The sequence below is a fragment of the Myotis daubentonii genome, chromosome 3, assembly GCF_963259705.1.
Source record: "Myotis daubentonii chromosome 3, mMyoDau2.1, whole genome shotgun sequence".
Classification (NCBI taxonomy): Eukaryota; Metazoa; Chordata; class Mammalia; order Chiroptera; family Vespertilionidae; genus Myotis; species Myotis daubentonii.
Window position 1 is genome coordinate 142,875,520 of NC_081842.1, and position 27,673 is coordinate 142,903,192.

The window sequence follows — 27,673 nt, forward strand, 5'->3', positions numbered from 1 at the left end:
CATGGGAAGCAGTAGCTGCAGGTTTGTCATCACTGGAACAGTGCCTTCAGTTCTGAGACAAGTGGTGTTCAGCCTTCAATTCTTTACCCAGCCGAACTATCCAGTGTGAGGGTGCAGATGTATAAGGATGCGAGTTTTCTCTTCCATACTACTGTTCAGATGTGTTCCAGGAAAACAGTTGATGATAATGCGATCAACTCTGGCTGACTTAAGCAGAAAAAGGAATTTATTGAGAGGATATTGGATAACTAACTAAATTGTCCAGACGATTAGAGAACCAAACTTGGAGAAAAGGCAGGAACAAGAAAGGATCAATAACCAGAACCACAGCCAAAACAACAAACCACAGAAACCAGTCCAGCATCACTAGTCTCTCCTCCCAGGCTCCCCAGCCGTCACCACTGGTCTGCTTCCTTGCAGGAGTGACTCTAGACTCCAAGTCCAGGGGGGTGTGCCTGCCTATGCCAGCCTAGGTAACAGCTCTGGCCTAAGGTTCAGGGAAGCTGAGAAAGGGCACTGGGTCTTCAGCTTCTGTGGTAGAAAGGTGGCTGTGCCTCCCACCAATACAAACTGGTAAACTTCTAGTGATGGGGGGTAGGTTTAGCGGCTGGGCAGTCAAATAAAATGTTAGGTATCCACCTCCGACTTCAGTACTGCATGCCGTGCCGTGAGAAAACTGCAGAATGACCACCGTGCAGCAGGCTTGTAGAACAGTCAGTCTAGTGTCCAGACTGCAGGAGGTCCAGGAGCTTCAGGCAGAGGAAAAATTGAATATCCAATAGGAAGGAGAATTAGAAAGTTGATATGAAGGCAAATGGTGCCAAAAAGCAGGAAAGACAATCAGAAACTCCTAACAAACGAGCTGTACAAGAAAGAAAATATGATCTCAATATACTATTTGACACTGCAGTGAATGCTATTTGTATAGTCAAAATGCACAGCACTGGTATGCAACTATTGGGTAAAAGTGGTATCAAGAAGGAAGTCTGCATAAATAACGAAAATGGCTAAGCCAAGAAATAGCTGTGTGTGCTTATTATTTAAGAGATACTGAGGTGTGACCCTGGGGAGGTAATCATTATAAGCTCCTCACGCTAGTGGGTTTTAAAAAATCATGTGCATATGTTTATTTTTAAATGGTCTGAAATTATTTTAGAAAACAATAAATGTACATAGAAAGGAAGGCAGTCACCAGTCCATCAGTAAATGGCTTCTATTCCAAAGTTGTGAAGCAGTTTGATATTCCTTTTCCTTTAGAAACATTCATATGTATGTGATTAGATTTCTAAAAATAAATACAAGTTATACTGAAGTTAAAATACCCTAGATCTGTAGTTTAAAAATCAAAAGAAGAAAGATGGCCAAGTTTGGGGGGCCATTCTAGTAATCCAGTGAGAAACGATGGGGCAATTTAGCTGGGGCAGTGAGACGGTCATGCGCAGGGAGACATCGGAGAGAGAAGAGAGAGACTGCTCACCAGCAGGTGTGGTGTGAGATTTAAGGGGAAGTCTCCACCAAGATAAAATGCATGTTTGCTATTCCTGTCGCCACATGCCTCTGTCGGAGCTTTCTGCTTGTCTGTTCACTTCACCAGTTCTCTGAAATAATTGGGTTTCAGATTAGGCTTCTCACCTACTAGCTCATAGAGACGCCATACATGTTAGATTATGAATTGACCTCTCACCTAAAGAGCCGGATATGACCTTAGAGCTCTTCATCTTAGGTAACCCATCTTGGAGAATGATTGACATTGGGGTGTGGTTATTAGTATGGTAAGGAACCATGGTCTGGCCATTCTTAATCCTGTGCAGCAGGCCCCTCCTACCGCCAAGACTTCTGAACCAGGGCTCCTCCAAGACTCAGTGCCTCAGCTTGTGCTTGGCCAGCCTCTCAAGTCCCCCAAGTCCACTCACTTCTCCTCAGGACAGAGCCCATTGACCTTCCAGGACTTGGAGCAAGCACCGCCACCTCTAACTGCTCTCTCCAGATGCCCACCCACTTCTCTGCCCAGCCTGTCTTCCTGCCCTCCTGTACCCAACCGTGGGCTTGTTCAGTATTGGTCATGCATTTCCTGTTATTTGTTTGCCTCTTATATAGCGGAGACTTCCCTATCGCCTTTGCAGTCGTCGCCTTTGCAGGGCTTGGTACACAGCAGACACTTAATAAATAATTGGATGGATTAAAAATGGTTAGTGCTCTACTCGGTTTGGCTCAATGGATAGAGCATTGCCCTGCAGATGGAAGAGTCCCAGGTTCAATTCCTGTCAAGGGCACATGCCCAAGTTGTGGGCTCAGAGCGTGCAGGAGGCAGCCCATCAATGATTCTCTCACTTCATTGATATTTCCACCTCCCTCTCCCTTCCTCTCTGAAATCAATAAAAATATATTTTAAAAAAATGGTTAGCCACATTGAGTTAATATGTCTATATCTATATCTATCTATCTATCTATCTATCTATCTATCTATCTATCTATCTAGATATAGATATACCGTTATATATAGCTATAGATATAGATATAGATGATATAGATATAGATATAAAAGGCCTAAGTGACTGTTTGACCAATAACTATGACACGCACTGACCAGACGGTTGCTTAGGCTTTTATATATATACTACAGGCCTGGTGCACAAAAATTTGTGCACTCGGGGGGGGAGAGGGGGTCCCTCAGCCCAGCCTGTGCCCTCTCCCAGTCTGGGACCCCTCGGGAGATAACGACCTGCTGGCTTAGGCCCGCTCCCAGGTGGCAGAGGGCAGGCCCAATCCCTAGGTGCAGCCCCTGGTCGGGCTCAGAGCAGGGCTGATTGGGGAGTTGGGGCGCCGCCCCCTGTCATGCACAGAGCAGGGCAGATCGGGAGGTTGAGATGCTACCCTCAGTCATGCTCAGGGTAGGGCCGATTGGGGGGCTGGGGCACTGCCCCCTGTCACACTCAAGGCAGGGTAGATGGGGAGGTTGCGGCACCACCCCCTGTCACGCACAGAGCAGGGCCAATCAGGGGGTTGGGGCACTGTTCCCTGTCACTCACAGAGCAGGGCCCATCAGGGGGGTTGGGGCTCTGTACCCTGTCACGCACAGAGCAGGGTCGATCAGGGGATTGGGGAGCTCCCCCTTGTCACGCACAGAGCAGGGTCGATCAGGAGGTTGAGGAGCTCCCCCCTGTCACTCACAGAGTAGGGCCGATAGGGGAGTTGGGGCACCGCCCCCTGTCACACACAGAGCAGGGCAGATCAGGGGTTGGGGCGCCGCCACTGTCACACTCAGGGCAGGGCCGATGGGGAGGTTATGGCTCTACCCCGTCACACACAGAGCAGGGCCCATGGGGGGTGGGGTGGGGTTGGGGCGCCGCACCCTGTCACACACAGAGCAGGGCCGATCAGGGGGTTGGGGTGCCGTACCCTGTCACACACAGAGCTGCAGGGCGATCAGGGGTTGGGGAGCTCCCCCCTATGAGCAGGGCTGATCAGGGGGTTGGGGGCGACTTCCCCTGTCACGAACAGAGCAGGGTGGATAGGGAGGTTGTGGCCCCGCCCCCTATCACACACAGAGTTGCAGGACGATCAGGGGGTTTGGGCGCTGCCCTCTGTCACGCTGATCCCGGTACCGGGAGGCCTCGCAGCTCCGCTGATCCCGGTGCTGGGAGGCATATTACCCTTTTACTATATAGGATAGAGGCCTGGTGCATGGGTGGGGGCCGTCTGGTTTGCCCTGAAGGGTGTCCTGGATCAGGGTGGGGGTCCCCACTGGGGTGCCTGGCCAGCCTGGATGAGGGGATGATGGCTGTTTGCAGCTGGTCACACACCCTTCAGGGTGGGGGTCCCCACTGGGGTGCCTGGCCAGTCTGGGTGAGGGGCTGAGGGCTGTTTTCAGGCTGGCGGGTGCCTGAAGCTCCCAACCACTCCTTTTTTTCTTTTTTTTTAATTCTGGGCCAGCTTTAGCTCTGAGGCTTGGCTCCAGCTCTTAGGCCTCACCTGCTGGAAGCAGGTATCTGATTTGTTTGGGTTCTATAATCAAAACACTGTTTCAACTCCAGCTCTGAGAACCCGGCTGGCTGAAAGCAGGTTTCTGGGGTTTTGTTTATCTTCTATATTTGTAAGAATGTTTCAAACTGCAAGCTCAGAGGCCGGCAGCGGCAGGCGGGGAACGTTGGTTTCCTCCATCACTGAAGCAAGCAAGCCTCATGTTCGCTTCAAGCTGCCTGGCTGCCGGCCGCCATCCTGGCTGGCAGTTAATTTGCATATCTCCCTGATTAGCCAATGGGAAGGGTAGCGGATGTACGGCTAATTACCATAGTTCTCTTTTATTAGATAGGATAGATAGAGTAGAGGCCCAGTGCATGGATTCATGCACTGGTGGGGTCCCTCGGCCTAGCCTGTGGGTATCGGGTGGAAACCCGCAGTCCGACATCCCCTGAGGGGTCTGGGATTGCGAGAGGGTGCAGGCCAGGCTGAAGGACCCCACCGGTGCACAAATTCGTGCACTGTGCCTCTCATAGTATATAGTCACAACTGGAAGTCAGGTACTCTTTTCTTAAAAAACTGCTTGTGCCCTAACCTGCTGAGCCAATGGCCATAATCCAAGAGAGATCCAACTGTGGCCTGGGCTCCCGCTGGAAATTTCTTTGGGTTATTTCACTAATTTGCTTAACCTGGTCTTCATTCCTTTTATTTAATTTTCATTTTCTTCTATTTCCCTTTTTCCTGTGTTCAAAATGCCTGTCTCATGTTTGGCTTTGGGACAGAAAAGTATCATATATCTAGTTCTTTCCCTTGCCCAGATCTCCTATTAACTGAGGTGAAGGGAGTTTATTTTAGTGTTCACAGTTTGTTAACCTACAGCAGGCCGGGCCTTTTTCTTGACTTAATTTTCCGGTGGCTCTGTTGAGTGGTAGGTAAGGACAGCCCCTGTGAGGCTGGGATGCTCTTTCTGGAGCATAGCCCATTTCTGTTGAACACATTAAATGGTACATAAGATTTTCAAGTCTAAAAGTAAATCACCAGACTTGTTTTGTTTAACCTCAAATGGAAATGATTTTGTGTTTTTTTTGTTTTGTTTCGTAAGTCAAATAACCCATGTGCACCTTAAAATAATTTAGAAATATAAAAAGCATTAGAAGAAAATAAGACCATAATCCTACCCAAAGATTAATACTCAAACTATTTGGTATGTATTCTTAATACCTATTTCTATGTATATAATTTCCCTACGAAATTATAGTTTTACTACTCATACCTGCTTTTTAAAAAACTTACATATAGCTTTACATCAGTATTCATTGCATAACACTCTATTATATAAATGTACAATTATTTACTGAATTGTTATTCTGAGATTTTTGGACACATGTGGAAAAATGTAAATATCCAAAACACTGGCTGTGCTGTTTTTTTGATAGATAAACTCTAGCAACAACATTAATGTTCCCAGAATATACTTCAAGAAGTGGAATTGCCAGGATGAAAGGGATAAATGTAACATGTGTATAGTCACATTACTTTTAAAAATACAAATACTACAGAACTATAAACATGAAATCAACACATGTATTTTAGTTCTTAGAGATTATCTCCTCTAACAATTGATGTGGATCTTCCCAGACCTTTCTCTAGATACAGAAAATTTTGTAGTGAGGTCTATACTTTTTTGTTTTTAATTTTTTAAAAATACTTTTTATTGAATTCAGAGCGGAAGGGAGAGGGAGAGGGAGATAGAAACATCAATGATGAGAGAGAATCATTGATAGACAGCCTCCTGTACTCCCCTCACTAGGGATTGAGCCCACAACCCGGGCATGTGCCCCCTACCAGAATCAAACCCAGGACCTTTCAATCCACAGACGACTCTCTATCCACTGAGCCAAACCAGCCAGGGCAGGAGAGCTATAGTTTTAAAATTTTTTTACCCCTGTGAGATCATATTACACATATCTTTATACAATTTTAACTTTTCCCCTTTATATTTTTTGAGAATATTTCCAAATACAAGGTGGGGCAAAAGTAGGTTTACAGTTGTTCATATGGAAAATAATACAATAATTAATAATACAAGAATAAACTGTGTTTCACATACATACTTGTACCGTCTCTCTATAGAAATTAATCTCCAGGATATATAAACACATATACCTACCTATATATACATACACACACACACACACACACACACATCTATATATATGAAAGGCTAATATGCTGTGTCCAACCATTCGACTGGTAGCTATGACATGCAGCGACCACCAGGGGGCAGACACTCAACGCACAGGTATGGAAACATGGAACAGACTAATGAATCTCAGAGGGAGGGTGGGAAGAGATTAACCAGAGATCTTAGGTGCATACTAGAGGCCTGGTGCACGGATACGTGCACTGGTGGGATCCCTCGGCCTGGCCTGGCCTGCAGGGATCGGGCCAAATTTGTGCACTGGGCCTCTGACATCCCCTGAGGGGTCCCGTATTGCACGAGGGCGCAGGCCAGGCACCAGGCCTTTAGTGTGTGTGTGTATTCATTTATTTATTTTTTAGTATTCCCTTTACATGTTGATAACGTTGGAGTTTTGTGATTTACCTGCCAAGAGACTTTGGGAATTTATTTCTTGGTTCAGTCAAGATAAATAAGTTAATTTGAATGAGTGCATGCCATATACAAGACTCTGGGGAAATTTAGCTGTTAAAGTCCTGAGCTTTTGGTTCAGGGAGAAAAACTGGAGCTTGTGTTATGATTGGCAGCCCGTAAGTTGCTATGACAGCAGAGGAGGGGCATCTCAATCAGACTAGGGAAGTGCTCACTAACAAATTATTTGAACAGACCTGGATTCAAATCTTGGTATGTGTGACTTATTAACGGAGGCTATAGGTAATCTTTAACTTACCTGCCTCAGTGCAAGATGGGTATATACTAGTAGTAACTACTCCACTATGCCAACATGAATATTAATTGGGAAAATTATAGAAGAGTATTGAACATCCATAAGTAGGATTCTCGTTAATTAAACAAGTCATTGTATAGTAATACAATTTTATGCAGCTATGAAAAATAAGGTCATTTTAAGTATACTGATAGGAATCAAACCCTAAGATGTGTTGTAAGAATAGTATGTGGTTTGCTACCATTTGTGTAAAAATTTCCTAAAGGTGTGGTTGTGTATATTTAAAAAAAAATTTTAAGGCGTGGTATGTGTATTTACATAGACTATCTTAAACAAATGCCAAAGTAACTTAATAGTGCTTGTCTTTAAGGAAGGGAATTCGGGATTAAGATTAGGAGAAAAATATGCTTTCTGTGTATACCCAGTTGTGTTGTTTGAGTTACAATGTGCATTTATTTATGAAGGAGAGGTTTTTTTAAATATGAAAAGTTTTTAAAAATACAATCATAAAGTAAGATGGTATCAATATAATAAATTCTTCAAATGTTTTTAATATGTTTTTTATTGATTTTAAAGGGAGGGAGAGAACTAGAAACTTCAATGATGAGAGAGAATCATTGATTGGCTGCCTCATGTACACCTCCTCCTGGGGATCAAGCACACAACTCTGGGCATGTGCCCTGACTGGGAATTGAACCAAGACCTGGTTCATGGGTTGAATCTCAACCACTGAGCCACACAGGCTGGGCTCAAATATTTTTTACAATCATTTTTATAAAGTGGCTATACGCATGGACTTTGGTATAGGCAGACTTACTGGCTGTGGGATCTTAGAAGAGTTATTTAAACACTCTAAACCTTAGTTTTCTCCTGTAAAATAGGAGATAATAGAAACTACCTTATGAGGTTGTGTGAAAATGAGATAACACAATCATTTAGAAAGCAATTAACATGGTGCATGAAATACTATAAGCACTCAAATGTTCATTGTGTTATAGTTAATACTAAAGAGCCATGTCTATGTGGACTCTTGGTTGCCAGTGGTAGTGATCTGACTCAGTTGTCCTCTAACAAAAAAGGGAGTTCGTTGGCTCACAGAAGTGAAAGCCTTCAGTAGGACTGCTTTTCAGCATGGTTGTATCTAGCACCTCCCTCAAAGGTGTTGGGACTCAGCCTCTTTCCAGGTCTTAACTGTGCTTTCTTCTCTGTTGGCTCAGTTGCCAAGTAGTTCCAGGCTTACACCCTACTGCCTAATAACTCCCAGTGAAAAGAACCCCGTACTTTTCAACAAAAATCCCAGGATTGACTGATTCATCCTCTTTGTTCATGGGCCCATCCCCAACTAGTCACGTTAGTTAAGGGTGCACTTAGTTAAGGAATGCACTGATTGGCAGGCCCAGATTACAGTCCTCACCTTTGTAACCTGCATGGCAAGGGTCGGTTTAAGATGTAGAGCAATAGTAGACCTTTTGTTTTCAGGCTTGGAGACATAGCAACCTTCCCCAGCAACAACAATAGGGGCAATAAATGCGGGGCAGATAGAAACTGGATGTTCCCCACAGCCCACTGCTTGGCTGCCTGACCATTAATCCTGTTATTTTCATATATGTGTTTTTAGAAAGGCTTAACGGTGCCACTGTTCTTTATTGAGGAATGTAATCTTAGTTGGAGCTGAGATCCCAGGCAGGTGCCATGTGGGTGGTCTGCACAGCATCTCTCATGTCCAACTTTGACTCCTGCTTAAGACCAAATGGCTGGACCTTCTGTTGAACACCAGAAAGATTAGTTGCTTGACTAGTAGGGGGCATGTAATATGAAAATCTGTTGATAAACAGAGTAACTCTCAGTTCAGCAAGATGTTCACACTAAGAGCAACCAAAACTTGAGATGAGCCCTGGCTGGTGTACCTCAGTTGGTTGGAGTGTCATCCCATGCACCAAAAGGTTGCTGGTTCAATTCCCAGTCAGGGCACATATCTAGGTTGTTGGTTTGACCCCTGGTCTGGGGGAGGCAGCCAATCTATGATTCTCTCACATTGATGTTTCTCTCTCCCTCCCCCTCTCTCTAAAATCAATAAGCTTTTTTTTTTTTTTAATAAGATGACCAAGAGAATAGATTTTAATCTGCCCTGGTGCTCAGCCCAGAGCCAGGGGGTATAGGCAGAGACTACCTGCACTGTTTAAATCCTCCAGTCTAGTTTTTGGTTTGTCTTACCAAGCGTGTGTGCTTGAGTTTGATAAGTTAAAGTAATGCCACTCCAACATGTGTAGAAATTATTAGCCTTTCCCCAAAGAGTCCAGTTATTACGCCCATCCTCTGATCTAGGACCTGCAAGTACTGTGTCCTCACAAGTCCAATTCAACGCCCGCTCTCTGAACAGTGGGGGAGGGGTAGCAGGGAAGCCCCACAGAAACATCCATTTGGAAAAGGGAAGGAATACGCAGTGGTTGCCTCCTGTAGCACATCACGTCCTCAGCAGGAATGCTGGCCCTTGGAGACGTGGTGGAGACGTGGCTCGCTTTTGGGGTCAATATGGTCACCTCGATTTCTACCCTCTCAAACAAAGCTCGGGTCTTGTTGGTGTAGATTTATACGCTTCAGTGGTTGATTGTCTTGGAGGCTGAGACCTCATAGGCCTTTGCTTTCTAGATGTAGAGATTCTCTGGCCATACAGGTGCCTTTAAAATGGAGATTTTTCTGTCTAGTATTTAGATTTGGTGAACTCTGACATTCGGTGCTTGGTGACCAGGACACATCACGAGTAGTCCTGGTTCATAAAGTTCCATCTCAGTTTTCAGCCCACAGTTTACTGCTTCCATAGGCCTTTGGCAAAAGTAATCTTCCCCAGGCTGCTGGCCAGTGGTGGGCCCCTATTGTGAGGATTCGGGAGAATACGGCCTTAGGGGCACATGAGTTCCAGGCTCCAAATGCTTTTCCCACTTGCCTTCCTTCTGTGGCCTTTAGCCTGGGCAGGGAACATAGCTCTCTATCTTGGATTAGTTTCTACAGAGAAAAATGGCCTCCATGGCAACACTCTTCTCTACTTTTAGGTAAGCCAGCCTCGAATGAAGTGACCGACACAACTGCCACTCCAACAGTTCTGCCAGCCCCACCATACTCAGCTAATCCCACAGGCTATTGCTTACACCACACTTTCAGGTTCTCAACTCAAAGTGCTTTAAGCAAAAAGGAAATTTTATTGACTAATGTAACTCAAGAGTCTGGGGCCCCTTTCCCTCCATCTCTCCACTCTGCTTTCCCCTGTGTGGCCTCCATTCTCAGGTAGCTTCTGGCTTCCAGCTTATCAACTTTACCGGGAAGATACCCCCCTTCTTGCCAGCAGCTCCAGAAAAAAAAAGGCCTAGAGTTGGCCTTGGCTCACCCAGCTTTGGTCATGTGCCACCCTAACCAGCCACTGTGGGTAAAGGGAAGAGGGAAGGGAGAACGGACCACAGTGACTGACCAGACTTCTGTGCACTCAGGCTGGGTAGGGGGGTATTCCCCAAAGAACAATCAGGGGGCATTTGCCTGGTGAAGAGGGAATTTTCCTGGGCCCACACAAGGATTGGACAGTATTTGGGAGGGGGAAATGAGTTTGAAAAAACAAATTTGTGAATTGTCATTCTTAGGACTTTAGAGTAATGTTTAGCCAATAGAAAGGTAATCTGTGCCACTAAACTAAGCCATGTAGTAAAAAAATAGAGAGGTCGCCCTGATTGGTTTGGCTCAGTGGATAGAGCGTCGACCTGCAGACTGAAAGGTCCCAGGTTCGATTCCAGTCAGGGGCATGTACCTTGGTTGCGGGCACATCCCCAGTAGGAGGGTGTGCAGTTTAAAGTCATCAATTTTAAAATTAAGATATTTTACCCTTTTTTTGTACTGTCTTCAAGATCCAATGTGCATTTTATTTCTCCAAAGACATATCTATTTTAAAGATATGTTTTTATTGATTTTTTTTAGAGGGAGAGGGAGAAACACTGATCAGCTACTTCCTGCTACTGGGGATCAAACCTGCAATCCAGGCATGCACCCTGACTGGGAATTGAACCAGTGACCTTTTGGTGCATGGGACAACGCTCAACCAAGTGAGCCATGTGTGGCTAGTTGCTTACTGTAGTGAACAATACAAACTGCTGACAACATTCATAGAGAAGCTGAATATTTATCATCAGCTGATAAATTATTACTTCCGTTTCTGTGTCATGGGAAGTTATTTTGAAATTGTGGATCCCTCATTAGAAGAACCTGTCCTAAAATAAACCTAAATACACATTGCTGTGTGTAGTGTCTTGTTGGGGCCACTTCTGTCTGAAACACCCATCACACCCATACAGTTAATACTCAACAATGATTTTAATTCTCTGCTCTTGTGGACTCTATGCCTTAGGTAGAGTATCTTCCTTACTTCTGTTCCCCAAGTCCAGTGCCCAGTACATAGAAGACACTAACTGGATAATTTTAAAGTGAAATGAATATAAATTTAAAACTTTTATGAGGACTTCTCATTTAAATGCCAGGTTTAGTGACTAAATGGCAGAAATAATACCACTTGAAGCCCAAGATTGAGTATTTGCAATATTTGTTATTGTGATGAATGACCATCTGTAGTCTGTGACCAGTTGTGTTACCACAATCACTTAGAGATTGAAGACCTATAGAAACTCAGGCTCTGTGCTGAGCAGTAGGTATATACAAAGATAAATGGGAAGCAGTCCCTGCCTGAAAGGAAATGCGAAACAGATTAGTAAAATAACTCTTATATCTAATAAGTGTTATGATGCACATAAACTCAGGGTGTTTGGGGAAGCACAACGAAGGGCGTCCAACCCAGGTCAGAGATGGAGAGAGGCCGTAAAGGCTCACTGGGGGAAAGTCAATTTCAGTTCCATGGTGCCTGCTGGATTCTCAGTATCTAGCCCCACGCCTGGCACATGTGTTGAATCAGTGAATAAATGAACAGCGTGGCGCCTGGATCTAATCCTAAAGGATTGCTGGATTTGTCCATCTGAGTGTGTACGGATGATCATTGCAGATGAAGAGAGAGCTTGGGGAGTGGCGAGACGCTGAGCGAGCGGAGCCAAGGTGTGAGAGCAGGCACGAGGCTGCAGCGCTGGGCAGGGGCCAGATCCCACGCAGCCTCACTTGTGATTGTCCATGTGACCGGGACGAATGATTGTACTTTCTTATTCCAGGCCAAGCGAAGGCTGGAGCTAGGAGAAAGCGGTCATCAGTACCTCTCAGATGGTTTAAAAACCCCAAAGGGCAAAGGGAGAGCTGCACTGCGAAGTCCAGACAGTCCCAAAAGTAAGGATTCTTTCCTCTCTGATTCTCTGTGGTGTGGGCTCCCAACTTTCAAAGCTTGCTGCTGGAATGGCGCCAAGGTGTGAGAAACTTTGGCATGTTTTGTTCTTTGTCATTTCTTTCTGTGCCTATCCAAAAAGTAAATACAGTGTCTGCAGACACCCAGCGAAAGGTTTACCGAGTCACTCCAGTGCCTAAATACTGACCTAAGGGGAGGCCTCTTGAAATGTGTGCAGTTTCATTTTTCAACTCGGAATATAAGCTCCTTGTTCCGTTCTATAATCAAATTTAATTTTAACCTTCTTTAACGGACATTATTTCAGAGACCGAGGCTAAGTGGGTGTAGACGAACTGTGCCAGAGTCGCAAATGTCTGTGTCGGTCTGAATCTCTAGCTCAACATAAAGCAGCATAAGAATTGGTCGAGCCCAATGAATTGCTGCTAGTTTTCCTTTCCGTTGATATGATCACTTGTTTCTTCTGGGAGAGAGGAAAGTAGGTCGGAGATGGCTAGCCAGTCCTTTATGTCTCTGGCCTCGTTAGACTTTGTTCTCACCTTTCCTGTAGTTTTCGTATTAGAAAATCCACAGATTGTGTGTACTGCTGCATTAAATCCTTGACCTGTGACCTGTAAGAGAATAGGCACAATATTAAATAAGAAATTTTATTCAAGTGGGATAGGGAGACGATTGAAAGACACTTCCAGGGTCCAGAAAAAGTCTTCATCCAAATGAAGCATCATCGGATACATTGGTGAACAAGTTACAAACACACACAACCCGGGAGCCTGAAAGGCCAGCTGAAGTGGGTCTGTCTGAGCCCGGCACGAAATGCTGGGGAGGTTCCTCACCTGTCCCCATGGGGTTAGACTCCACGTGTGCTGATCCCATGGGGCTGCAGCACTTTCTCACTTGTTCATCAGACATTTTTGAGCACCTACTGTGTGTGGGATACTTTACTAGCTCCAGGGAATAGGATGAACCGAAGTAGAAACCACTGAGAAATTCACAAACATGGATTTTAACTGTCCCTTTCTTTTCTAATAAAGCAGTTTCATAGCTTTCTATGTAACTGGACAGAAATGGCTTTGCTTCTGATACTAATACTTGGGCTGCAGTGGGAGAGGGGGCTTGCTCAACTGCAAAGAAACCCCTCATTTCTTTACCTTCCCCCCTACCCCCACCCGCTCGGTTTTTGTTTTTCTTTAAGCTCCAAAATCTCCCTCAGAAAAAACACGGTATGATACTTCACTTGGTCTGCTCACCAAGAAGTTCATTCAGCTCCTGAGCCAGTCACCTGACGGGGTCTTGGATTTGAACAAGGCAGCAGAGGTGCTGAAAGTGCAAAAGAGAAGGATTTATGATATCACCAATGTCCTGGAAGGCATCCACCTCATTAAGAAGAAGTCTAAAAACAACGTGCAATGGATGTGAGTATGAGTCGCGCCCCCACCCCCTTCCCTGGCTCTGATGGGGGTCCGTTCAAACATCGAGCTTCCTCTCCACCCTAACTTTCACATTCATGCCCACACTTCATGTTGTTGTTGTTGTTCTCCTACTCTCTTCTCTCACCTCTCTCTCCTTCCTCAACTCCTTAGCCACAAGTTCGAAGTCTCCTTAGGAAGAGACCTATTTAGATACTGTCCGAGATAAAAAAGAGTTTCTATTTCATTAGCTACAAGTAAGGGGGTCCTGGGATTAATTAGGGTCCTGTAGGTGTAAAGCAGAATGCTGTTCATTTGATACGGTGAAGTCCATGTGTGTAATCTCATAAATGCTTGCACATGTCCTAACTCCAACAGGAATTTGGAAATTAACTATGGCTGTGTACTAACATATCTCGGGATACACACAGTCACCAACTATCTTTATCCATGGTTCTCACAGCAGATTAACTCACTTTCTGAATAAATTAAGGCAAGTGTCAAATGTCTCAGTTCCTGTATCTGTTTCCTTAACCTGCTTTTCTTTTTTATACGTTGGCATAAGACCCCCAGAAATTACCAAGGCCTTTTGTGCTTGTTGGGTGATGTTTTGTTGAATTTTGAATCATTCTATCTTTTCTTTCAAATTGTTCTATCTTTCTGTGTTTTCCTACCTGCTTTCCACCCTCCCCCCCCCCCCCCCCACACACACACACCTCTGGGAGGCATGTGGCAGGAAGGAGCTGCCTCTCTGCCCTATGAATTTGAGCCTTTTGCAGACACAGGCCTCCTCTGTAGGAAAGAAAGCTGAAAGAGTAGTGGTTTTTCACTTAATTTCTACGGTATGAAAAGTGAAGGACTATACGTATAAAAAATATATATGTATAAATGTTCTAATTTTAACACTTGGCAAACAAGCACTGGGACCTCCTATGTCAAGAAAGGGACACTCCCCCAAAGGATCGTTTCTCCCTGCCCGCCCTTGCTTGTCCATTTCCCTCCTCCCGCTGGCCTCTCCAGTAGCCATGAAGAGTCTGTGTTTGGGTTTCTAGGGGCTGCAGTCTGTCTGAGGATGGGGGCATGCTGGCCCAGTGTCAAGGCCTGTCCAAGGAAGTGACCGAGCTCAGTCAGGAAGAGAAGAAATTAGATGAACTGATCCAAAGCTGCACCCTGGACCTCAAACTGTTAACCGAGGATTCAGAGAATCAAAGATATCCTTTGTGCCACCTGGTCATTGGGGGTTAGTGCTTTCTAGACTATTTCCAGAGTCGACAACCTGACTTTTATGCACAAGGTAGACTTTTACTTTGGTTTTATGCACATGCGTGGGGTGTGTGTGTGTGTGTGTGTGTGAGTGTGTGAGAGAGAGAGAGAACCCACTTTGTATTAGAAGTCAGTAGTTATGGAAAGGTAATCATCTATTATGTCTATTTTACAACAAGGAGGGAACTTTTTTAAATTCATGTGTGGTTGATACATATGGTACACTCATTGCGTAAGGCAACACTATTATAGGATACGAATGGTGTCAGTATTAATATTAATGACAACATTCCACAGATTCATCTTTGGCTTCCCAGATTTTGGGTGGGTGTTAGCTGTCACTGTTGGGGTTCTCACATTCTACTTTCTTTTCATCAGCTATTGGAGCAATTGAATTTGTTGAATCTGTCTGATTGAGCTATATAGCTGAAGAAATTGAATATAAAAAATTATTCTATAAGTTTTAGAGAGCATTAGGCTGATTCACAACACCAGAAACTGATTTCAGAAGAACCACAAGGCCCAAGAAATCTCAATATATTTGTTCATCTGCAAACAGTAGTAGTTCTTGGAAATAAAAATATAGAAAGCCAATTCCTGTTCTCTGTAGGCTAACAGTCTGGTGACCATCTCAGTACAGCTTACTGTTCATCATCTCACTTCAGACAAAAGATTAGGGAGATTGCTTCGTTGTTTCGGCAAGAAGATTTTTCGATGTTCTCAGTTATTAGTAGAAGACAAATGCAATATTTTAAATTACCCCATCTCTAATTTTAGTTCCAGACTTCGATTATTCCACATTTACCTTTGTGAGACAGGAAATGAGGTGTGTCCTGCCCATGTTCTTCTCGTGTCTCCTCTCCAATAGGCTTTCCCTTAGAGGGTGCGGGACATTTACTTTCCAATTCAGGTAATTTTTTTGAAACAGCAATTGTTTATTTCTTTTGACCAAAAGATTAACTTTGTCAGCTGATGATTAGTGATATGGAGAAAGTTGTGCTGATATGAACCCCTAATGGTGGCCAGAGTGGGCTGACAGGGGAAGAAGCAAGAATGGCTGTCGGGCTCTTTCACTCATTGTTTAGCTGGGAGCCCCAGCGAGGAGATGTGGCAGTTACACATGATGGCAGCTTGTAGCTTATGGCATTGTCACCTACATTAGCTTCCTCTGCAGCCTTTGTTGCAGGGAATGAAAGCTACCTTGCAGGGGGCTGCTAACCCAAGAAGCAAATTCAGGAGGGAGCCACCGTGGAAGCACTTCTAAGTTATAAGATTAGAGAATATGTTTGCACCGTTTATTTCCATTTGCCGTTCAGTTCCAAATTTGGTACAGCTGGTTCACAAATGTGTTGAAATTTTCTTTCCTGCAGCATGTTGAGTAATTGTAGATGAGTTTTTATGTTACTGAGTTCTTGTCACATAGTTTTTTGACGGTGGGCTATGGTGTAAGTACCTGGTTATCAGTTTTCCCAGTGTTCTCAGTAAAAATTCAAAGCTGTTCTAAGACTTTTTCTTTTTTCTTAATCCTCTCCTGAGGATACATTTCTGTTGAGAGAGAGAGAGAGAGAGAGAGAGAGAGAGAGAGAGAGAGAGACATTGATGTGAGAAACATGGACCAGTTGCCTCCCTCACACGCCCTGACCAGGAATCAAACCCGCAACCGTTTGGTATACTGGACAATGCTCCAATCAACTGAGCCATCCAGCCAGGGCATGTCAACACTTTTATAACGGTATCAGTGGTCTTTCTTGATGAGATAAATGGTGACCTAAAACCTGGAATCCTGCTTGAGCTGTCCAGTTAATTGGCTGTTGTCTCAATTATTGAGATTTAAAGAAGGTCGTCGTGATAAATGTATGTGCAGATTGGGGTGGATGTGCTTTTCCCCCCGATAAATGGGTTCCTAGCTTCCTTCGACTTCTAGTAAAAAGCTACTGTTCTGAGGGATATTTTTTTCTCTAGGCTCACTCAGTCCTGTTTCTGTGTTAAACATGTTAGATAATAGACTCTGTTAGCTACATTATATTACCCGTAGAAATGCCTTCATTGAATTGTGATTTGCTGTTTTGTTATGTGCATTTTTTTGGTGGGTTACCATTTTTTAACTGCTGGGTAAAGACATTGTACATTATGTTACTCCATGTCCCTTATAAGAAAGCCATGCGACATGTTCTCTCTTAGTGCCAAGTAAAAAGCTTGTCTATCTAGGCAAGCTTGCATGGATACTTTTATCATATAATAAGTACCATATTCTTTCATGGCATCCTTGCAGGTTTGGCTGCCCAGGCCCTTAAAGGAACTGTTCAGTTCTCAGAAGTAACAACCAGGAGTACTGAATATTATTTTACTCTCTTTTCCTAAATCAGTGTTTCTCATATTCATTCAGGTTGCAGACCATCTGGAAGCCACTTTCTTCCTCGTGAACACTGAAATATTGATAGAGTTAATAATATCATATAAAGGATAATTTTTCTAACCAAGAAGGACTGACACTCTTAATATATAATCACAACCAGCCCATGTACACTTAAGAAAATATATTGCCTGCCTCCACAGTATTCTGAGTTCTTCCACTAATATATCTATTTGCTACTAATTCATTCATTCATGCATTTGGGTGACTGCTGACACTTGCTAGTAGTCAAGTAGAAGATAGAAGTTTTTGGAAGTTACAAAAAACTATGTCTAATAGAGCTTAAAATTTTTTTTCCTGTAAATTGGGTTCTGCCGTCATTCGATTTGAGTGATAGCATACTTCATGGGAACTCAGGGAATATCTGCATTCCAGAGGAACCTGGTTTGAAAATCCTGGACCAAATGGGTCTTGGTTTTCTTTCTTTTATTTTTTTAAAAATATTTTTATTTTTTTAAATGTTTTTATTGATTTCGGTGAGGAAGGAAGAGGGAGAGAGAGAGAGATAGAAACATCAGTGATGAGAGAGAATCATTGATTAGCTGCCTCCTCCACAGCTCCTACTGGAGATTGAGTCTGTAGCCTGGGCATGTGCTCTGAGTGGGAGTCGAACCATGACCTCCTGGTTTCATAGGTTGATGCTCAACCACTGAGCCACCGCAGCCGGGCCTTGGTTTTCTTTTGTTAATTAACTTTGCTGTTTCTGTGTTTATTTTAATATTTTAAGCCATGGACTTTTTAAAAACGGGCAGGAAAAAGGTATGCATTTCTTTTGTTGTTTGGAATATCACCCAGAAAACAAGATTCGTGGAAGATCCCATGTATTTAAAGATCTAGAAGGCAAAACAGATATAATCTTGTAAATCATAAAATACTTCAAAATTTTTCCATGCGTCTATGTTGTTAATCTCATAATGGTTATCTGAGGCAATTAGTTGGAAGATTTCCTTAACACTCGTTACGTTAGCTTATGCTACATATCAAGATATTCGAAAAATTAGTGGCCTTAAAGACCAAACTGTTATAGTTGTGAAAGCCCCTCCAGAAACAAGACTTGAAGTGCCTGACCCAATAGAGGTAAGGAGATGTCTTTATTCATCTGCAGAGATCTTTCTGGAATGCCTGAAGTTAAAGAATCATTGATTCATGGTTAAAGTTCATATCTTCCTGAAAACTAGAAAGTTCTTTCCCCATCTATTTTACTTAATGCTAACTTTAAAAACATTTCAACCGATCAATATATTGCGTGTCCAAAAGATCTAATTTTAAAAAAGCAGGGCACTCAGCTCAAGGTGGTATGCAATGGCCTGTCCCTCTTGTACTTTCTTTTTTCCATAATTTGTTGGTTCCAATCAATTTGAAATTTTGGAGAATTTTATGTTGATTACTCTAAATATAATTCCCACTACAAAAGAGATAGAAATGCTCTAAAGTATCTCCCTAACTTAGCACATTTCAGAATTTATCATTTATATCATGTTTACTTTTAAGAGATGAAATGGGACTTTGGTTTGTTTCATAGGCTAGCATATTGTAAGAAAGTAGGGTGCGTATTTTTGTGATTGGTTTCAGATGTAGTTTAATAAGAGGCCCAGACTATAACTCTAAGTTAAAGAAATGTAGTAAAAAGAATATGCATAGAAAGTAAAAAGAGAATGAAATTTGCAAGCTCTCATCTAGGGTAGAGTTCTCACCTTCAGTGATAATAATAGCTCTGTGACCTAGATGAAGAGGAATTTTAAATATTAGTGTGCTGCGTTCTCTTATTAAACTCCGTTCCAGTGGTTATTAAAGTTCAACACTAAAAAAGCCCTACCGTAAAGGAATAACAACATGGAAATATTGTATTTGGAACACTAAAAGCACCCTTTAATAGTTTGTGTGGTGCTTTTTTGTTTTTTTTTAATATATTTAGAAAAATTCAGAATTATTTAGCATAATTCACCTTCTCCGGGGCAGGGGTCAGCAAATTTTTCTTTAAAGGGCCAGACAGTAAATATTTTTGGCTTTGTGAGCCATACAGTCTCTGTTGGGACTGCTCACTGCCCAACTCTGCGTGAGAAAAAAAACACACCTAGCCAGAGGCCATGCATCAATAATGGGAGTAAGCGTGACTCTGTGCCAATAAAACTCTTCACAAAATCAGTTGTGGACTGGATTGGGCCTTGGGCTATAGTTTGCTGACCTGTCCTCTAGGGGATGGCAGTCATTGGTACAGGCAGACTAGCTGTGACAAAGCAAAATGAACTAAGAAAACTACCCTTGTTTCACATTTTTAGATGAAAATTACTGTTGCTTTCATTTCCAAAAGAACTTTCATTTTGAACCTTCCTCACTCTTTTCTGTTCATAGAGCCTGCAAATACACTTGGCAAGTACCCAGGGGCCCATTGAGGTTTACTTGTGTCCAGAAGAGACTGAAACACACAGTCCAATGAAAACAAACAACCAAGACCACAATGGGAATATCTCTAAACCCACTTCCAAAGGTAACAATTCTTGCATCTGTCATTTGAAAACTATGTTAAAAATGAAGGTGACCATATCACTGAGCTATGCCGGCCAGGCTAGAAGAATTCTGTATCAGAACTACAAGTCTAGGCAAGACACAAAATCTTCTGTTATTATTGTTATGAAGGGAACTTTCTTTTAAAGGCATTCTCACTAGTTTGCAGAATCAAATAATGACCTTGGGTTAATGACTCCTCCACCCACGAATGGAGTCCCTCAGGATTTGGCTATTGGCAGAAACCATTTCCTTACAGTGTTTGGAAACCCAGCTGAAGTGGGGAGTGAAGCTGAGTGAATCATCAGCTATCCTTGGCCACACACCTTTCCATGATGCTACAGAGATCCTTAGAGAGAGAAGTGTTTGGAGAGAAAAGCCTTCTATCAAAGAAGTTTTGTCTTAATTTCCCCTTCCTTCCCCCAGTGTATTGGGGTGAGGATATGGAAGGAAACCGCCAACCAAATAAATCTAACTTCTTCCTGCACTGTCCCTGGAGCAAAGGAAGCTCTTTGTGGCTTTTTTTTTTTTTTTTTTTTTTTTTTTCAGTATATGTGTTTCATTTTCCCCCCACCTCCCAATATAGCAGCAAGAATAGCAGTGATTTAAGTGAACAGGTCTTGGCTTAATACTGAGCAAAAAAATATAGATGTCTGAAACTGGGATAGTACTGAACCCTATACAGTTGATCCTTGAACAATGATAGGGTCAGGGGCTCTGACCCCCTCACAAAGTCGAAAATCCACCTATAACTTTTGACGCCCCCAAATCTTAAATTGTCCCTCAGTATGCAGAGGATTGGTTGCAGGACCTCATGGATTCCCAGCTGTGGATTGAAGAAAGTATGAGTATTTATTTTTTAAAAATCTGAGTATGAGTGGACCCATGTTGTTCAAGGATCAACTGCATAGACTGTATTTTCCTATATATAGGTATCTATGGAAAAGCTTAATTAGTAAATTAGGCTCAGTATGATATTCACCACAATAACTAATAAAATAGAACAATTATAACAATATACTGTAATAAAAGTTATGTGAATGTGGTCTCTCTCAAACTATCGTTGACTGAATACTGTGCTCAGTTTTTTCGTGATGATGTGAAAAGATACAACGCCTACATGATGAGATGAAGTGAGGAGAATGACATAGGCATTGGGAGGTAGCGTCAGGCACGCTGCGGCACCACAGCAGTCCATCTGATAACTGATATGGCTCCAGGTGGCTAACAGGCAGGGAGTGTCTAAGGTGAGGAGATGCTGGACAGAGGGATGATTCACATCCCAGGCAGGGTGGCGCAGGACAGCACCCTACCAGAACTGTGGCAATTTAAAACTTAGGAATTGTTTATTTCTGAAATTTTCAGACCGCAGTTGTCTCTGGGTAATTCTGAAGCTGGGGGAAGCAAAACCACAGATAAGATGGAACTACTGCAGTGGTTCTCAACCTTCCTAATGCCGTGACCCTTTAATACAGTTCCTCATGTTGTGGTGACCCCCAATTTCATTGTTACAAATTGAACATAATTAAAGCATAGTGATTAATCACAAAAACAATATGTAATTATATATGTGTTTTCCGATGGTCTTAGGTGACCCCTGTGAAAGGGTCGTTTGACCCCCAAAGGGGTCGCGACCCACAGGTTGCGAACCGCTCGACTAAGTTAAAACTCAGTGAATTTTACTAGGGAGCCAACTTTATAGTATTTACCTTATATTTTGTTTTGTTTTTCCGTAAATAATGACCAGTTGATATCAGAGAGAAGTTTTTTTTAACTTATTAACCTCTAATCTTTGGAGCTAATTAAATTCTTTTTGCTAATAGTAGGTCCTTTAAAAGGTGAGTGAGTGACTAGGCTGCCGACAGGTGATCTGTATCATAATGCTGTCTAATTGTCATTAGCAGGGGGTGAGAGTTTTCAGAACAGCAACTTGTATATTCTAACTTACTTTTGTGTTTCCACCAATTTTTTTTTCCTTTCAGACTTGGCTTCAACCAACTCAGGACATAGTGATTGCTCAGTTTCTATGGCAAGCCTTTCTCCTTTGGCCTCCCCAGCCAACCTTTTACAGCAGACTGAGGACCAAATTCCTTCCAACCTAGAAGGACCGTTTGTGAACTTACTGCCTCCCCTGCTCCAAGAAGACTATCTCCTAAGCCTCGGGGAGGAAGAAGGCATCAGCGATCTCTTTGATGCTTATGATTTGGAAAAGCTCCCGCTGGTGGAAGACTTCATGTGTAGTTGATTGTGCTTTGTTGAACTCCTTATAAACCAATATTTTTTTATTATGGAACCAGAACATCTGTCATGCAGTGTTGTCCCTTCCTACCTTCTTCCTCCAAGATAGTATCATGAAGTAAACGACAGACTTCAGAACAAAGCTGACATTTTAATGAATTTTTATAGATATATATAAATTGTCTCAACGCACAGTTGCAGGCTCCCTTGGGAAAACCCTGCTTTGCCCCAGGCTCCAAAATCTCCTGGATGAGTCAGCAAGTGAGAAAATGTGCAATCAGGTGTCTCTCACCCCTACTTTCCTCCCTCCCTCCCTCCCTCCCGGATTGGCTTGCTGTGCCTGACGGATGGGCTGTAGAAGGGGGTCTGGCCACCTGGGCCACTGGAATACAGCAATCTTCCTTAATAGCATTTCAAGCCGTGCCTTCTCTGCAGAATGCATGTCTTTGGGGTCTGCTAATATGGAATGGAACTGCAGGAACTGTAAACTTGAAGTCATGCAAAAGTATGAAACGGATGTCTTCAGCTCTTCTTAGGAATATTTAAATTACTGTCATAATTCAGTGTAAGCTATGGGCCATGGGTCCAACTTGGAGGTCAAGAGAACCTCCAACAGCCTTTCGGATGAAGAACCTGTTTTCGAATACTTGTTGCAGATACAGAAGAATAGTTGAGATCTGCCACTGTTAAGCTGTTGTGGATTTTCCTGTCTCCATAACCACTCCCACTGCCCTGCCCCCAACATGTTTGTGAGTTTAAAGTTGATTTGTAGCAAACGCCTACTGAGGAGTTCTTTGTGGATTGTTTTAGACTTTTAAATTTTTTTTTAGCTGCCATTTAAGCATTCCTGTGGCACCCATCACCATTACAGTTTAACTGTTTACTTTGAAGCGGTTTTTGCTCATTCAAATTATTTAAGCAGAGATAGAGAACCTCTCTGATCCGAGCATCTGAACGAGTGTGACCTAAGGTTTAACGGCCTCTGCAGAAGCATTGCCCCATTTGGCTTCCTTTCCCAGGAGGGGAGCTTGGAGCGAGGCTGTCCTCGCTGACATTGGTGGCCCCTTTGAAAGGAGGGCCAGGTCAGGTGATACAGCCGTCCCAAGGAACAGCAGGTGTGGGTCCCTCCGTCCTTGGGCTTCCCGGGGCCCCGTGACCGGGGAAAGGGCTCTCTTCCACTGCACTCAGGGAGACCACTTCTCAGGATGCGGTCAGATGGAGAGGCCTCCAGGGAGAAAGGCATCCCATTGTGTGAGTGGCATTCTACCAGTGGCATTGACTCAGGCTGGTGAGCCCAGGGAGCTCCCGCTTTGTGGAGGGCTGCAACGCCCCTGGCCACAACCTGTCCCCCTCCCCTGTGAAGGAGTAAGCTGGACCCAGGGAAGTGCGGGCGTAGAAAATGAAGCGATAGAATGCCGGGGTGTTTTCCCACTTTCCTCTTCAGGAATGGTGTCCCGGGTGGGAGGTTTTGTGTCAGTTGTAAATCCTACCAGTTCTGTCCAAGAGTGGCTTTCCCATTGGCCAGGGGAGGTGGCCATTTCCCACCGGGAATGTGACTTAGTACCTCAAATCCATTCCTTGGATGCTAAAGACCACGGGGATGAGGGAGTCTTATTTAAAAACAAAACAAAACAAAACAAAAAACAACCTCAACAGGAACAGAGAAACTGAAATGCTATGTGCCTGGCCCACTGGTAGGCACATAGTAGGCACTCTATTCACGTGTGTGATTGAATTGAAAATAACCCTTGGGAAAAATACAAAACGGTCAACCACGAACACCCCAGCCAGTTTACTCTAGGTAGAGTTCCACAACATGCAAAGTGGTGGTGGGGGTCAAAAGCATGACACCAGCACTTTAAACGATTTGTGTAGGTATGCGTGGATGTGTGTTTGGGAAGAAAAACAAAGGTGCAGATTACCCTCCTTTTTCTTCAGCCTCCATCCCCAGCCTCCTCCCCTCACACACTGGACTTGGTACAAATATGTGGTCCGAGATGAAGCTTTGGGGTGGGGGAGGGGAGGAGAGCTTTGTGTCAAGTGCCTACTGGAAATGCACTGTGGGGTGTTTTCCTGGATGGGAAACCATTTATGCCAAGCTTTCCCCATTTCCCATATTTATCTCATCTGGTTAGCTGCCTCTGCTTCCAGCTTTGTGTAATTCTCTGCCAGCTGCACAAAGCTAATTTTTTTTTCCAAAGTCTAACGACTGAGCTCACCTGGCTAGGTTGTTGTGTGTTTTGTTGAATTTCTCCTTAAACCTTTCGTAATGTAATGCCGTATTTATTGTTTTAAAATGAAAGGAATACTAATAAGTCTTAAAAGTTCCTTCATGCATAAGATTTCTCCAGTTAATGGGCTTAACTGGGGTCCATTAATGAAATGTCCATACGTTGTTGTTTGCATTCGTCTTTTTTTTTTTTTTTTTTAACATAGTATCCGGCACACAAAGTGGGTTAGTTCTCCAGTATTTGTGTTACTTTAAGTCAAAGTATGCCGGTTTCCTGGTACCATTGAGTTGCTGCTATTAAAGCTCACACATGAAATGGCTAAAAGTTACAAGTGTGCAAATTATGACTGCGTGAGCCTTAGAAAATAAACTGTATAAAGGGCAACACATGAGCTGTCAAACAGTGTTAAGGTGTGTGTTTATATGTACAGACTTGTGCATAGCAATTGTTTTATTTAAGTTGATATGTAGTCTACTCACATTTTCATTATCTAGCAATTTTGTACAAAGATAGCAATTAATTTGTAAACACTGCCAGAATATTTTCTAGCTGGTTTGTAATTTTTTAAGAGTGTTATATTTTGTTTTTGTTTTTTGTTGTGGTCTTGTTTTCATTTTTGTTTCAAGTGTAGATCTGTAAATAGAATTGCAGTATTTAAAGCTTTAGCTTTCAGGAAGAAGAAGGAAGAACTCAGCGTGTGCACGGCAACTCGGGCGCGTGAGAGGTTTGAAGGAAGAGGCCTTGTCGAGTCAGTCAGGCGGCACTTGTCAGATTGTGGGAGTTTCTTTTCCTACGGGGTACACGATTTTGTCAAAGGGAAATATTTCCCAAAATTGGGAAAAGGCAAACTACTAATCAGTTTAGCTTTGTGTTGTATGCTAGTTTAAAAAAGAAAATGTGTAATATAGTGTAAAAAAAAAAGCTTTTATGATGGATTTTGTAAATAGATTTGTTACAGGGTAACCTGTTCTCTAGCTGTGATCTTACCACTTCAACTGGGTGTAATTTGAATAAATTTTGTATGGTATCGGATCAATAAAATGATTTTTTTTTTAAGAGTTGAGATTTGTGGCTGGATTTTCATACAGTGGCCTGAAGCTTCTATATTAATCTCATTCTTAAAGACATGCTTTAACAAGTTAAGGGGAAAGTTTGCACAAAAGCTTAAGATACTATATGCCTTATCCTTTAAAAAAAATTTTTTTTTATTGGTTTGGGAGAGGGAGAAATAGAAACATCAATGATGAGAGAGAATCATTGATCGGCCTCCTCCTGCATATTCCACACTGGGGATTGAGCCTATAACCCAGGCATGTGCCCTGACCGGGAATTGAACCATGACCTCCTGGTTCATGGGTCGACACTCAACCACTGAGCCACACCAGCTGGGCTATTTGGCACCTCAGGAACACTGAGCAAATATCTGTGGAGCACTTGTGGTAGACTCCCCACTTTGGGAAGCAGACTGCTCTCGGGTATTAAAGAAGGATTTTTACACTGAGAATGTGACAAGTGGAGTTCTATAAGGTGTATGAAGCCAATACATTTTCTCAATTTTAGTAATGACCTCCCTCCTTCAAGATTCTGTATTTCTTATAATGCCATATTAATGCTTTTTTGACTGCTATGTCACACTCAACTCTAAGCTCACCTAAAAACTTCAAAATGTGTATCAAAAAAATTCCCACCCACAACCAGTCTATTTACCTCAGAAGTAACCACTGTTTTCATATCCCGTTGTTTCCTAGGCATATATAAACGTGTGTGTGCTTGTGTATTTTTTAAAATATATTTTTATTGCCCTGGCTTATTTGGCTCAGTGGATAGAGGGTCGGCCTGCGGACTGAAGGGTCCCAGGTTCGGTTCCGGTCAAGGGCATGTACCTTGGTTGTGGGCACGTCCCCAGTGGGAGGTGTGCAGGAGGCAGCTGATCAATGTTTCTCTCTCGTCGATGTTTCTGGCTCTCTATCCCTCTCCCTTCCTCTCTGTAAAAAATCAATAAAATATATATTTAAAAATATATATATATTTTTTATTGATCTCAGAGGAAGGATGAGGAAGAAGTACAGAAACATCAATGATGAGAAAGAATCACTGATTGGCTGCCTCCTGCACGCCCCACACGGGATTGAGCCTGCAACCCGGGCATGTGCCCTGACCAGGAATCGAACCATGACCTCATGGTTCATAGGTCGCCAGTCAACCACTAAGCTACACCGGTGGAGCTGTGCATGTGTATTTTAACAAATCATACCAAGTAGATGCTGATCTTCAGCTTTTACTTACTTATTTTTTTTACCAACTACATCTTGGACATCTTTCCATATTTGTACTTCTAGATCATGTTCATTCTCTTCAAAGGCTGCATAGCATTCCAATAATTAAAAATATATTTAATAATTTATTAACCTAGGTAATTTCCTATTTGGGCGATTTTTTAAAAAAAAAATCTTCACCGTAGGACATGCTTTTATTGATTTGTAGAGAGAGGAAGGGATAGGGGGAGAGAGAGAGAAACATCCACTCAAGAGTGACACATTGATCAATTGCCTCCCACACGCATGACAGCTGGGGATCTAACCTGCAACCTAATGGGTGCATGCCCTGACTGGGAATCAAACCCATGATCTTTTTTTTTAAATGTTTTTATTTTTTTTAAATAATTCTTTATTGTTAAAAGTATTACATATGTCCCGCTTTCACCCCCATTACCCGCCCCAGGCCTTCATCACCCCAGTGTCAGTGTCCCTAACCAGTGATCTTTAGTTGTATAGGACGATGCTCACCCAACTGAGCCACACTGGCCAGGGCTTGAGTGATTTTGTTTTGCTATGAAATAATATAACATTGAGTGCCAGGTACTATTTATATTATATCAGGTAAATTATATATAATATAAAATGAACCATTAATGACATTTAATACATTCACAGTATTGTGTAAGATCACCACTATTTTAGGACATTTTCATCCCAAAAGAAAACCCCATACCCATTGAGCCATCACCCCATCTCCTATTCCCAGCCCCTGGCAGCCACTAATCTGCTTTCTGCCCCTATGGAGTTGCCTGTTCTAGATATTCACTATAAAGAATCAGACAAGATGTGAACTTTTGTGTCTGTTTTACTTAGCATAATGTCCTCAAGGTTCATCCAAGTTATAGCATGTGTCTGTATTTCATTCCTTCTTATACCTGAACTAGGGGCTTGGTGCATGAAATTCATGCATGGGTAGGGTCCCTAGGCCTGACTGGCAGACAGGGCCAATCAGCCTTCCAGCTGCCGTTCAGGGCCTATCTTCGTTCCGCCCCACCCCCTGCCAGTCAGCACACGTCATAGAGAGTGATAGAACTCCCAGTCTCCCAGTCAAATTCCCTCGGGGACACTTTGAATATTAGCCTTTTATATATATAGACTAGAGGCCCAGTGCACAAA

General features: G+C 43.0%; 1 protein-coding gene and 1 long non-coding RNA gene across 4 annotated transcripts in view; one reads left to right on the plus strand and one right to left on the minus strand.

Annotated features, from left to right (window-relative positions):
* Window positions 1-25,297, plus strand: part of E2F3 (E2F transcription factor 3) — an 82,857-nt gene extending 57,560 nt beyond the window's left edge. For 2 of the 3 annotated variants that reach the window (XM_059688753.1, XM_059688754.1), the window contains exons 2-7: window positions 12,059-12,170; window positions 13,394-13,595; window positions 14,642-14,800; window positions 18,228-18,342; window positions 19,618-19,753; window positions 21,753-25,297. In XM_059688753.1, coding sequence (XP_059544736.1) covers window positions 12,059-12,170; window positions 13,394-13,595; window positions 14,642-14,800; window positions 18,228-18,342; window positions 19,618-19,753; window positions 21,753-22,015 — 987 coding nt within the window. In that variant the 3' untranslated portion in view covers window positions 22,016-25,297. Of the gene's footprint in view, window positions 1-12,058; window positions 12,171-13,375; window positions 13,596-14,641; window positions 14,801-18,227; window positions 18,343-19,617; window positions 19,754-21,752 lie in introns of all 3 variants that reach the window. The other variant, XM_059688752.1, reaches the window with a different exon arrangement.
* Window positions 16,305-27,673, minus strand: part of LOC132230768 (uncharacterized) — a 36,755-nt gene continuing 25,386 nt past the window's right edge. The window contains exon 2 of the long non-coding RNA XR_009451930.1: window positions 16,305-16,397. This is a non-coding gene — a long non-coding RNA (uncharacterized LOC132230768). The remainder of the gene's footprint in view (window positions 16,398-27,673) is intronic.